The 13355-nt window shown below is 45.8% G+C and overlaps 1 protein-coding gene across 2 annotated transcripts in view; it reads left to right on the plus strand.

The window, feature by feature from the left end:
- The window catches only part of SLC38A9 (solute carrier family 38 member 9), a 73693-nt gene that overhangs the window by 14484 nt on the left and 45854 nt on the right, over positions 1-13355 (plus strand). For both annotated transcript variants that reach the window (XM_038765643.1, XM_038765644.1), the window contains 6 exons: positions 996-1128; positions 2462-2583; positions 2712-2775; positions 3429-3522; positions 7568-7738; positions 10441-10500. In XM_038765643.1, coding sequence (XP_038621571.1) covers positions 996-1128; positions 2462-2583; positions 2712-2775; positions 3429-3522; positions 7568-7738; positions 10441-10500 — 644 coding nt within the window. The remainder of the gene's footprint in view (positions 1-995; positions 1129-2461; positions 2584-2711; positions 2776-3428; positions 3523-7567; positions 7739-10440; positions 10501-13355) is intronic.

Raw genomic sequence — 13355 nt, forward strand, 5'->3', positions numbered from 1 at the left:
GTCCTGTGTTCTGGGGTCCTGTCAGAAGGTACTTAACCACTTTCTTGTATTCCACCCTGATCCAAGGAGCCCTGAAATCTAGAGAAAAACAGTTGCCCTCTACCTCTTCCCATCACCCCTTCCTGCTGTGACAGCCTGTTTTTCCAAGGTCTGCAGCCCAAATGGACACGGGTTTGTTTGTTTTTGGTATTTTTATTTGTCCACGAAGACGGCCCTCAGTACCACAGCTCTGAGTTGGGTAGGATTTGCTGTGCCATTTAAACACCTTTTTGCTAGAAATTAGAAATGAGCTGGAGTTCAGAACAGTAGTAGTACAAGGACTGGACAAACCGAGCCACAAAAAGCGGACGGGTGGAGCTGGGCTAGGATGTCCACAGTCCTTGGCAGGCTGAGGGCACTGTGATGGAAGAAGAGTCAGATCTTGAGAAGGAACAGGACAGAGAAGAACGGGAGACCAAACGGAGAACTATGAGGTAAATGATCTGTGTAGGACCCAGATGCTGAGAATATTGCAATTGAAGGAGAGCGGGAAGCGCGGGAACTGAGCCAAGGCACCTACATTAGTCTCCCATGGAAATCGGCCCTAGACCGAGGGAAAACTGGAACATTTACTGTAGGGGGAATTTCCTGCTTTCCATTTCACCGACACGTGTTGCTTGTCGACAGTTTCCAAAGTGGCACCGCCCAGATTGGGAGGATAGAAACCGACCGTTGCCACAGTCCTTTGCGATGAAGTGCAGATCCCCCGATTCCAGATTCCCCAAGATGAAACAACGGACATTGGAGCAAAGAAGCGCTAGGAGTCTAAAGGCCGCATTCAGCGGGCTACATAATGCCACCTCCTTTCCCACAGAGAATGAGAAAATGAGGGCTTTGTACAACATCCCTACGCCGATGCCAGCGGCTCATCGCGGGAGTTTGGAGTGGGCTAAAATGTCCTGCTCCTGACAGACGTGGCTGATGACTGTCTCTTGGGCTTCTTTTCCCTCCTCCAGGCCTTTCCACGTAGAGCCCACCAACATCGTAAACGTGAACAGTGACATGCAGAGAGTCAGGCCCCACGCCTCAGCCATGAACAAGCGGATTCAATACTATAGTCGGCTCACCTCTCCTTCAGACAAGGCTCTGGTAAGGGAAGCAGACCACTTCGGGTGCACGGTAAATCTCAGTCTAACTGGCGTCTTGAAAGGTGAGCGTTCAGCTGATTGTATTTATTGAGCGCTTACTATGTGCAGGGCACTGGACTAAGCACTTGGGAGAGTCTAATATAACAGTATTAACAGACACATTCCCTGCCCACAATGAGAAGCAGCGTGGCTCAGTGGAAAGAGCATGGGCTTTGGAGTCAGAGGTCAGAGGTTCAAATCCCAGCTCTGCCAATTGTCAGCTGTGTGACTTTGGGCAAGTCACTTAACTTCTCTGTGCCTCAGTTACCTCATCTGTAAAATGGGGGTGAAGACTGTGAGCCCCCCGTGGGACAACCTGATCACCTTGTAACCTCCCCAGCGCTTAGAACAGTGCTTTGCACATAGTAAGCGTTTAATAAATACCATCATTATTATTATTATTATCTGTAAAATGGGGATTGACTGTGAGTCTGATGTAGGACTGTGTCCAACCCAATTTGCTAGTGTTTCCCCCCCCCCCCCCCCCCCCCCCCCCAGTTATTAGTACAGTGCCTGGCACATAGTAAGTGCTTAATAAATACCACAATTATTATGATTATTGTGAGTTTACAGTCTAGAAGAGGAGACAGACATTAATAGAAGTCGTACTTAGGGGAGGGGGAGCCAGAGGACCTGGGTTCTAATCCCGGCTCCATCACTTGCCTGCAATGTGACTTTGGGCAAGCCATTTAACTTCTCTGGACCTCAGTTACCTCAACTGTAAAATGGGGGTTCAGCATTTGTCCTCTCTCCCGCTCATGCTGTGTGCCTGCTATTTCGCGGTTACTCCACCATCTGCATACAGGCCTTGAGCAAAGCATCATCTACAAAGACACTGGAAATTTTCCACCACCGCATTCTCAGAGCTGGCAAAGTTGTCACATCGGAACTCCAATAGTAATAACAATAATAATCTATCATTCAGCTTTATTTACTGAGTGCTTATTCTGTGCAGAGCACTATTCAAAGCACTTAGGAGAGAACAGTAAAATTGGTAAACATAATCCCTGCCCCCAAGGAACTTCGAATCTAAATGAAGCTTTTAGTCTGTGCCAGGCGGGGACTATACAAGCAGATCAGACGTAATCCCTTTTCCACATTTGTCGGATACGAAAGCTGAGGCTCAGAGAGATTGTCACTTGCCCAAGGTCACCTAGCAGGTGAGTGGCAGAGCTGGAATTAGAACCCAGTCCTCTTGACTTCCCCAGCCACCCTGAGGTGCAGAGAAATTGCCGTCGGCCAAGGGTTTGTCTTAGTGACGGGCTAATACTGTGTATTTTTGCTCTGTTTCCCAGATTGCCCCAGATCACGTCCTTCCGGCCCCAGGAGACCTCTATTTTTACAGTCCGTTAGGTTCTGCTTTCAAACTAGAGACCTGTAGCGACGGTCATGGTAAAAACAGCAGCTTAGTAACTATGTGCGTAAAGTCATCTTCTGGGACATTGCACGAGTTGTTTGGGTTGGGACGCCGACCACGATTATTTTAATCAGATGCCTGCTGAGTCCCATTCGAGACTTTAACAACCAGTTTCCCTGTGTTTGCAGTTTCATGATCTGGAATACTATGATGGGAACGTCTATACTAAGTATTCCGTGGGGAATAAAGCAGGTAAGAGAACCTCTCGCCACAACCTGTTCGGGGAAAACTGTTTTGAAATGGCATTTTTGGTTTTGATGGAGGACCAGCGTGGCTCAGTGGAAAGAGCCCGGGCTTGGGAGTCAGAGGTCATGGGTTCAAATCCCTGCTCCGCCAATTGTCAGCTGTGTGACCTTGGGCAAGTCACTTATCTTCTCTGTGCCTCAGTTACCTCATCTGTAAAATGGGGATGAAGCCTGTGAGCCCCATGAAGGACAACCTGATCACCTTGTATCCTCCCCAACGCTTAGAACAGTGCTTTGCACATAGTAAGCGCTTAACAAATGCCATTATTATTATTATTATTTCTCACCCCACCTCCCAAAATTGACAGCATTATTTACCCTCATAATTGGCAGGAAATGGTCTTCACCTTTTGAGGTCTAGCCGTGAGAGGAACTTTTTAATTGGGCGTCCAACTTTTCAGCAAGAAAAACAAGGAGGTGATTTAGTTGGTGATGGTGATACTCTGTTTTCCAGGAACTCCCAGGTTTTCTCATACACCCCTTGGGTCTTCACACAATTCTTTGAAGGATTGGTTTATGCTCTTGCTCTCTTTTTGGTGGAAGTTATGACCCTGTCATGCCTGCCCTGGGTTTTACAAGGAAATAATTTGTGTTTTACAGGCCGGATTTACTGCTGGAATCAGTCTCATAGTGCTGATGGGCCTTCTGACACTTTATTGCTGTTACAGAGTGGTGAAGTCACGGACTACAATAAGTAAGGCTCTAATCTGTTGCAGCAAACTGCCGGTTTGAGGATTCAGTTAGAAATTTTCTGCGTAGCCTGCTTTTATTTAGTCGACTACCTCTGCCCCGTGAAAAGCTGGAAAAATATAGCGTGGTCTCCCTTGGGTGACCTCTTCCACCTCTGCTGGAGTTTTAAAGAGTCCAAGACTGGCACCTTAAAAAGCCAGATGCCAGACCCGATTTTAAAGGCAGACATTGCCTTAACTGAGGTGAGGACTCTGTTATTCATGGCAGGTCCCAAGGGGGAGTTTGCTTAGTTTTCTGTGTGTACCTGGAATGCTGGACCCTTTCTGAAGGGAGAACTAGTAAGAGATACAAAATTGACTCTGACCGGCTAGCGGGGCTGTCCCACAAGTTCCTCGAACAAAGCGTTACTTGAAGTGCTCCCTCCGACTGCCGATACCTCAGTTTTGTGAGGGAGGAGAACGTAGGACAGAGAAGGAAGCTAGGAGCTGCAGGCCTCTCCTCTGTCAGCTCATTTTCTCAACACTTCCCTACCCTCCAACCCCATCCCTGTCTGGCTCTCTCCCGAGCGGAAAACCGGCTCTGTCTCTTAAGATCACCTTAGCACCAGACAGATCAACCCATGGGCTGTCACACACGCCGTGGGCTCTGGGTATCTGCATGATGTGACGGAGTAACGGGCGCTATTTTCTGGGAGCGTGCTAGGATCGCGTGATCCTAGAGTGTGTCTCCGGTGGGACCTTTAAAAACCCCCTAGCCCCACCACCCTTTGGTCCCCGCTCCTAAGGCAGGGTCCAATCTGGCCCAGCATCTGAGCTGCAGGACCTGGAACGGAGAGAGACTTGGCACCAACTATTAGAGGACGAGCGTAAATGCATCCACGGCGGGCAGCCCGGGTTCAAACCATCCTCCAGCAGCATCCAACAGTTTTCCTCCCAGCCAGCCAGTTTTTGATATTCTCAAGTGACACCTGGCTTCCAGGTTGTGCTATTTTTGGCATAATTGAGTTCCTTTGGTCCTTAGCCCGTAGTAGCGCGCTCCTCAGGGTCACACTGAGCACCACCATTCTGTACCGTGGCAATGAGCTGCTGTCCCTGCCCCGTCCCCTCTGCCTTCAGAACAGATGCCACAGTCCTCGTTTGTCAGATTACACGGTTGGGATGGTTCCTGGGGAGAATGTAGATTTGCAGTGGGCATTTGCCTTTTTCATTCCGTCTATCGATGGTATTTTTTGAGCACTTACTCTGTGCAGAGCATTGTACAGAGTAAGTGCTTGGGAGAGTACAATGACCCAGAGTTGGTAGACCCACTCTCTGCCCACAGGTAAGATCTTTAAACAGTTGCAGAGTTGATCAGATGTATTTATTTACTTGAAAGCATCGTCTCCTAATACTTCTGGCAAGAGTAACTCCCATCAGCTTGCCTAAGTTAAAAAGGTCGGGCCAGGCCAATTCTTAGGTAGGAGATCAATCACCCAGTGGCATTTATTGAGTGCTTACTGTGTGCAGAGCTCCATACTAAGTGCGTAGGGAGAGTACACTACAGCAGAATGAGCAGACACGTTCCCTGCCCGTAAAGAGCTTACAGTCTAGAGGTCTCTGAGATGACCCAAATCACCAATACTAGACGTGCCACTCCAGATGCACCCCCTTGATTTGCCTCAGGAGAATGTTTTGGAAGGTTGGGAGGGAGGCTCTGAATGAAAACTCCCATCTTGGGTGACTTCCAGCGGCAGTAGAGCTGCTCAGTCAGGAGTGACATTCATCACCTTAGGCAAGTCATCTAACCTTTTGATGCCTTAGTTTCCTCATCTGTAAAATGGGGATAAAATACCTGGTCTCCCTCCCTCGTAGGCTAGAAGTCCGTTTGCGGGACAGGGACTGCATCTGCTCGTCTGGTAACAATCCCGGTGTTTACTACAGTGCTTGGCACACAGTAAACAAATGCTTAACAAATACCTCAGTTGTTTTTATTATCATTTATCTACACCAGTGCTTAGCATAATGATAGGCACAGAGCAAGCGCTTAAACACCACAGTTATCGTTATAATAACAATACTTGTTAAGCATTTACTACGAGCCAAGCACTGTTCTAAGCACTGTGGTAGATGATAATAATAATGGTATTTGTTAAGCGCGTACTATGTGCCAAGCACCGTTCTAACCATTAAGGTAGATACAGGGTAATCAGTTTGTCCCATGTGGGGCTCACACTTTTAATCCCCATTTTACGGACAAAGGTAACTGAGGCACAGAGAAGTTAAGTGATTGCCCAAGGTCACACAGCTGAAAAGTGATGGAGCCAGTATTAGAACCCATATCCTCTGACTCCCAAGCCCGTTCTCTTTCCACTAAGCCACGCTGCTTCTCTACAAGGTAGTCAGGTTGGACACAGTCCCTGTTCCATATAAGACTCACCCTCTTAATCCCCATTTTACAGATGAGGTATCTGAGGCCCGGAGAAGTGAAGTGACTTGCCCGAGGTCGCACAACAGACCTGTGGCAGAGCCGGGTTTAGAACCCATGACCTTCTGACTCTCAGGCCCTATCCACTAAGCCACACTGCTTCTATCAATCAGTCAATCAATTATTATTATTCAGTCAATGGTATTCATTTAAGAGCGCTGAATGTCAGTGTGGTTGGGGAGAGGAGAGAGGAAACAGCCAGGGTGCTGGGCTGTGGCGAAAGGCTCCAAGGGCCCTCTGGAATATGGAGATCCTAGGCGCTTAGTACATGTCAAGCTGGAGTTTGGGGCCTATACTCAGTGGGTTTGGAGCCGGTCCGAAAACACCTAGATTTCCCTGGGGTCTGATGGGTTCTAAAGCCCCAAGGCAATCACCCCGGGATTGCTGGCGCACAGTAAACGCTCTGTAAATACCATTGATTAAATAGTGATAACTGTGGTATTTAAGCAGTTGCTATGTGCCGACCATTATGCTAAGCACTGGGGTAGATACAGGATAATAAAAATAACTGTGGGATTTGTTAAGCAGCATGGCTCAGTGGAAAGAGCCTGGGCTTTGGGGTTCAAATCCTAGCTCCGCCAATTGTCAGCTGTGTGACTTTGGGCAAGTCACTTAACTTCTCTGTGCCTCAGTTACCTCATCTGTAAAATGGAGATTAAGACTGTGAGCGCCCTGTGGGACAACGTGATCACCTTGTAACCTCCCCAGCCTTAGAACAGTGCTTTGCATATAGTAAGTGCTTAATAAATGCCATTATTATTATTATTAATAAGTGTTTACTGTGTGCCAAGCACTGTAAACAGCACTGGGGTAGTTACCAGATGAGCCGATGCAGTCCCTGTCCTGCAAGGGGACTTTTAGCCTAAGGGGTAGGGAGACCAGGTATTTTATCCCCATTTTACAGACGAGGAAGCTGAGGCCCAGAGAGGTTAGGTGACTTGCTTAAGGTCACACAGAGGGTAAGTGGCAGAACTGGGATTAGAACCATGGTCTCCTGATTTCCGATCCAGTGCTCTTTCCTCTAGGCCACATTGAGGGCCGTGAAGGTAGGGCCTTGGATGGAAATAACTAGGCCAGTATGCACAATTCCAATTCATGACCACCTTGCCCTAAGCTATAGTGTGGTGAAGCTCTCTGGGGACAGAGAACTTGCCTACCAACTCTGTTGTACAGTAAGTACTCTCCCAAGTGCTTAATACAGTGCCCTGCATACGGTAAGTGCTCAATAAATACCGTTCATTGATGGATTGAGTGAGTGAAGTGTTGCATTACTGATCGCCTGCCAGGATGGTCGTGCTATATGGTGGGTAAAAGTTTCGTTTGGAGTCGGTCTGAATCTTTCTTGTAAAGGGCCGCATTCTCAGTATGGAAGGACGGATGGTCGTGAGCATTAAGAAGCAATTTCGTACATTTCAGTTTTCCAGCACCTTTTTGCCAAATTATAATAAGTGTTTGGATCAGCATTTTACAATAACTTGGCTGGAAATCATTATCACGTGCAGACGCTGAGGCGAGTTTTGTTCTTTTTTTCCACTGTCTAACGTGCGTTCTCTGTGTCATTTCTGTTTCTTTTGTTTTTTATCTAGCTTCAGTAGATACCTCAGTCTGGGAATTTCCTGATGTGTGCAAGTACTATTTTGGCTCCTTTGGGCATTGGTCCAGCCTCATGTTCTCCCTGGTATCTCTCGTCGGGGCCATGATAGTTTACTGGGTGCTGATGTCCAATTTCCTTTTCAACACCGGGAAGTTTATTTTTAGTAAGTACTATATCAGGACCTTACACTTTTTAAGAAATAAGTCTTTGGCTTCCATATCTGGTTAGAATTTCAGAGCTTCCGTCTCATTGAGCCCGTTGTTGGGTAGGGGCCGTCTCTATATGTTGCCAACTTGTACTTCCCAAGCGCTCAGTACAATGCTCTGCACACAGTAAGCGCTCAGTAAATACGATTGAATGAATGAATGTTAAATTTCAATATCCGGGAAGGAGACAGTTCAGGATGTCTTTTGGGGAACAGGGCAGAGCATAAATGCCAAGGTTGGGGGTCGTCATTTCCCCCCTGGGTGAAGCAGAGCAGCCAGTGGCTTGGCAAATGCAGCCGTTGAATGGCCAAATCCCATAGTCAATCAGCAGTTTTTATTGAGCGCTTTACTGTGTGCCAAGCACTTTACCAGGTCCTCACTGCCAAAGACTCACGGCAGTATTTGTATTTTATTTAGTGAACTGCAATATCAGGTTAAATAATGATCAAAAACATGCAGAATTTAAAAACTCCCCTTTATAACAAGATTACCAAAAAAAAAAAAAAGATCTCTACTCACTAGTCCTCCCAGCTGCTCTGGGAATTTGAAGTGTTGCAAGTATTTTCAACTAGAAAAATTGAGTCGAGAAGAGATTTCTTGTCCCCCAGGGGATCAGTATCAGCACAAGATAATTCTAAAATCTTGAATTTTCGTTCCCTTCCCTGACAACCGAATAATGATAATAATAATAATAATAATAATGGCATTTATTAAGCACGTACTATGTGCAAAGCACTGTTCTAAGCACTGGGGAGGTTACAAGGTGATCAGGTTGTCCCACAGGGGGCTCACAGTCTTCATCCCCATTTTACGGATGAAGGAACTGAGGCCCAGAGAAGTGAAGTGACTTGCCCAAAGTCACACAGCTGACTTTGGACAAGCTGACTGAATAGTTCGATCTATTTTTTTTATGGTATTTATTAAAAACTTAGTACGTTCCAGGCTCTGTACTAAGCACTGGGATAGATACAAGATAATCGGGTTGGACACAGTCCCTGTCCCACATGGGGCTCGCGGTCTTAATCCCCATTTTACAGATGAGGGAACTGAGGCACAGAAGTTAAGCGACTTGCCCAATTTCACACAGCAGACAAGTGGTGGAGCTGGGATTAGAACCCAGGACCTTCTGACTCAGAAGCAGAAGGCCCGTGCTCTTTCCGCTAGGACACACTGCTTCCCTATTGATTTCGTAGTCGATACCTTGACAATCGCTTTAGAGCTGACCACACTATCTTCTGCCTGAGTGTTTGACTAGCTCTCATCAATACGCTCAGGGTAAAGTGAATCATGTTGACTATGAATTGTAGTCCAAATCTTTTTTACAAAGGGGCAGGTTCTCAGAACGGAAGGACGGCTGGTCGGGAGCATTAAGCAATTTCTTACATTTCAGTGTTCCAAGCGCCTTTTTTCCAAATTAGAATAATTCTAGTGTTGCATGTAAGTACCGAATTGAAGTGGCTGAAAGAAAAAGAGAAGTCTATTTTGTTGATCAGTCACTCAGCGATGTTTACTGAGCGCTTTCTACGTGTTGAGCTCTGTATTTAGCATTTGGGAAAGTACAGGATAATAGAGTTAAATGGTCGGAAGTGGGCATGACTGTGGCCACTCTTTCACCCAGTAAAGGGAAAAAAATACACCAAATAATTTTGTTTGCTGCCAAGTCTTGAAAAATAGGCAGTGGCCTGTTGGGAGCCTTTTGGTTTCCAAAGCTGTTATTAATACAAAAGGAAAAAATGCATCCCTGGCAGCAGTTAGGAACTTCAGTCAATCAATCAGTCATATTTACTGAGTGCTTACTATGTGCAGAGCACTGTACGAAGCACTTGGACAGAAGAATCTAAGAAAAGTCACTGGAAAATTGGGGATAAATTGCAAAATCAAAGGTACCTGTCTTTCTCGTTCATGTTAACGTCGCTTCAGAATATCTTGGATTTATAATAATCTTCCCATCCCTTCTCATGCTTATCAGGGTCAGAATATTGAAATCACTAGAATCTGAAGTAGCATAGTATTCATGCTTGGGCCTGTATTCTCCATTTTTATTGAAATGTTTACTTCTTTCAAACTGGATTTTGCCAAAGCCCGGCCTAATGTCAGGCCTTCGATCTTGTAACATTTATGGCTGCACATTTATTATATATTATTAACCTCCACCCCTCATTATGCTTTGTATCTGTTTCCATTTCCATGTTACTAATGGAAAAATTGAAAAGGACAGATCCAGCGGAATCAATGGGAAGCTTGGCCTAGTGGAAAGAACATGGGCCTGGGACTCAGAGGACCTGGGTTCTAATCCTGGCTCTGCCAAATGCTTGCTGTGTGACCTTGGACAAGTCACTTACTCAGTTTTCCAGTTCTCCCTCCTACTTAGACTGTGAGCCCCATGTGGGACAGGGACTGGGTCCAACCTAATTAGCTAATTAGCACTTAGAGCAGTGTTTGACACATAGTAAGTGCTTAACAAATACCATTTTTGAAAAAAGTGATTTTGCCAGTAATCCTAGCTGGCCAGTAAATGGTCAAACACTAAAACCCAACATCTCTAATGACAATAATCCAGTCCATTAGGTAACAAACCTTCAAAGACTTCTAGAGATAAAAGTTCCAGCATGATCATTTGTGGAGTCTGATTCATCTTCGATTCTGCTCTTATTTTCAGATTATGTTCATAATATTAATATCACAGATCCTGTTCTTGGTACCAATGACAGCAACAAAGGTAAGCCATGTATAGCCGACCGGGCAATATTAGAACTTTAACGTTAAAACTTAGGCTCATTTTGGTTTCTCTGATGGTTGGGAAGTTCTTTGCTATTTCTCCGATTAAAAGGTAGCCCCTCGATTGTTGAGAATTAGTTTGTTGTTCCATGAAAAAATCAAATCTGTGTTTTGCTGGTAAGCTCTGCAACACAAAAGGACGCTGTTGCCAGAGCTGATTTCAACTGATAGCGTTGGTTCTCGTAACAAAGAGAGTTTGAGTGAAAGTCTCTGTGGCCCAGAAGGGAAAAGGCACATAAACCTGATTCTGTCCAAATCACGAGGTCCAGTGTAAGCCTAAGGAACATTGCTCAAGGTGCCGTAATGAATAATGAGCCAAAGAAAGGTAAAATTAAAAACCATCATTCAAGACGAATGGTGGTTGGTCTAACTTTGAGACCTTTTTTCAAATTGGGACTTCCTCGGTGGGGAAGTGGTCTTCTTGGTTAAATTAGATAGTTCTGACCCAAGTATTCAAATGGCACAGTATGTTACCAGAAATGTTACATAGAGATTAGAATTGCAATGCAGTGGATTGTATTTCAACTTGTAAGAGTGAATCAGTTGTCACTTGTTTGTTGATTATGGTATTTGTTAAGCACTCACTGTGGGCCAGGCACTGAACTAAGCGCTGAGGCAGATCCAAGGTAATTAGGTTGGACACAGTCCCTGTCCCTCATAGAGCTCACAGTCTTCATCCCCATTTTACAGATGAGGTGACTGAGGCCTAGAGAAGTGAAGCGACTCGCTCAAGTTCACACAGCAGACAAGTGGCAGAGCCGGGATTAGAACCCAGGTCCTCCTGAGTTCCAGGCCCATGCTTTATCCAGGCCCATGTTTTATTTTACTGAACACTATGCCCAAAGCACTGGTGTCAGTTTAGGATCATCGGATCAGACGTAGTCCCTGCTCTACTAGGTAGTCTAAGATGTTGGGAAGGCAGATGTCTGTCTTCATTTTACAGATGAAGAAACAGGTGCAGAGAGGTTAAATGATCTGCACAAGGGCACATAGACCAGGGATTAGAACCTTTGTCTCCTGACTCCCTCTCCGAGGACATTTCCAATAGATCCGGCTCTCTCCCTGTGTAGGAATTCTCTCTTTTTTTTTAAATGCAGTGCTTTTACCGTGCTTATTGTCTTGGTTCTTGGTTAAAGTTGGCCATTTTTAATTGACAAGATTCTGTTAGTCGATAAGACCTCTTTTTTCCTGTACACGGTGAAGATTAAAGCTCTGTTTACAGGAGACAAGCAATTCCATCCTGAAACATTTTTCTCCTTTTCGTATTACTTTTCCCCTTACTGTGTGATTTGTAGGATTTCCATCTGAAAAAGAGAATGTTGGCAGACAAGGGCAAGAAGTGAGGATTGAATTCTGGGTGAAAGGTAGATAGGAAGAAATTAGGTGACGGGAGAAGGGTGGGAAGGGGTGTTTGTGTGTGTGTTAGAGATAGATAGATACATGTTTCAAGGGTCTGTCAGGAATAGTGTAAGGGTGATAGTAAAATGGCCATGATTTCCCATTTGGTGGAGAACAAAAATAGCATCTGATCCTTTCTCTGTGTGTCTATCCCCATGAGTCCCTAGCCAATGCCCGTCGGGCCTTATCAGAGCCGGAAAAACTGGAAAACTGTAATAGCAGCAGGGGCAAGAATTTAATTTTCGGGTTTTCCAATTTATCATTACAAAAGCAGTTTAAAAGGGTCCGGGGGGGGAGTAATCAGCACCCTTAAAAAACCAAGGGGACAAAACCCCCTTCTAGGAGACCGTGAAGTCTTAGTAGGAGGGGATTAGGGCTGCCACTTAGTTCAGGGCCTGTGATGGTGCAGATTAGGGAAGGGGAAGAGAGGGGAACATCAGTAGGTGGGGCTTAATGTTGGTATTTGTTAAGCGCTTACTATGTGCCAAGCAGTGTTCTCAGCACTGGGGTAGATACAAGGTAATCAGGTTGTCCCACGTGGGGTTTACAGTCTTCATCCCCATTTTACAGATGAAGGAACTGAAGCCCAGAGAAGTGAAGTGACTTGCCCAAAGTCACACAGCTGACAAGAAGCAGCGTGGCTCAGTGGAAAGAATCCGGGCTTTGGAGTCAGAGGTCATGGGTTCAAATCCCAGCCCCACCAACTGTCAGCTGTGTGACTTTGGGCAAGTCACATAACTTCTCTGGGCCTCAGTTACCTCATCTGTAAAACGGGGATTAAGACTGCGAGCTCCCCGTGGGATCTGTTTCATGATCTGGAATACTATGGTGGGAACGTCTATACTAAGTATTCCGTGGGGAATAAAGCAGGTAAGAGAACCTCTCGCCACAACCTGTTCGGGGAAAACTGTTTTGAAATGGCATTTTTGGTTTTGATGGAGGACCAGCGTGGCTCAGCGGAAAGAGCCCGGGCTTGGGAGTCAGAGGTCATGGGTTCAAATCCCGGCTCCGCCAATTGTCAGCTGTGTGACCTTGGGCAAGTCACTTAGCTTCTCTGGGCCTCAGTTACCTCATCTGTAAAATGGGGATGAAGCCTGTGAGCCCCACGAGGGACAACCTAATCACCTTGTATCCTCCCCAGCGCTTAGAACAGTGCTTTGCACCTAGTAAGCGCTTAACAAATGCCATAATTATTATTATTATTATTATAACCTGATCACCTTGTAACCTCCCAGCGCTTAGAACAGGGCATTGCACATAGTAAGTGCTTAACAAATACCATTATTATTATTATTATTATTAAGTGGCAGAGTCGGAATTAGAACCCACAGCCTCTGACTCCCAAGCCTGAGCTCTTTCCACTGAGCCACGGGGCCCACTACCCACCTGCTTCGCTGC

This window comes from Tachyglossus aculeatus, chromosome 23, assembly GCF_015852505.1.
Source record: "Tachyglossus aculeatus isolate mTacAcu1 chromosome 23, mTacAcu1.pri, whole genome shotgun sequence".
Taxonomy (NCBI): Eukaryota; Metazoa; Chordata; class Mammalia; order Monotremata; family Tachyglossidae; genus Tachyglossus; species Tachyglossus aculeatus.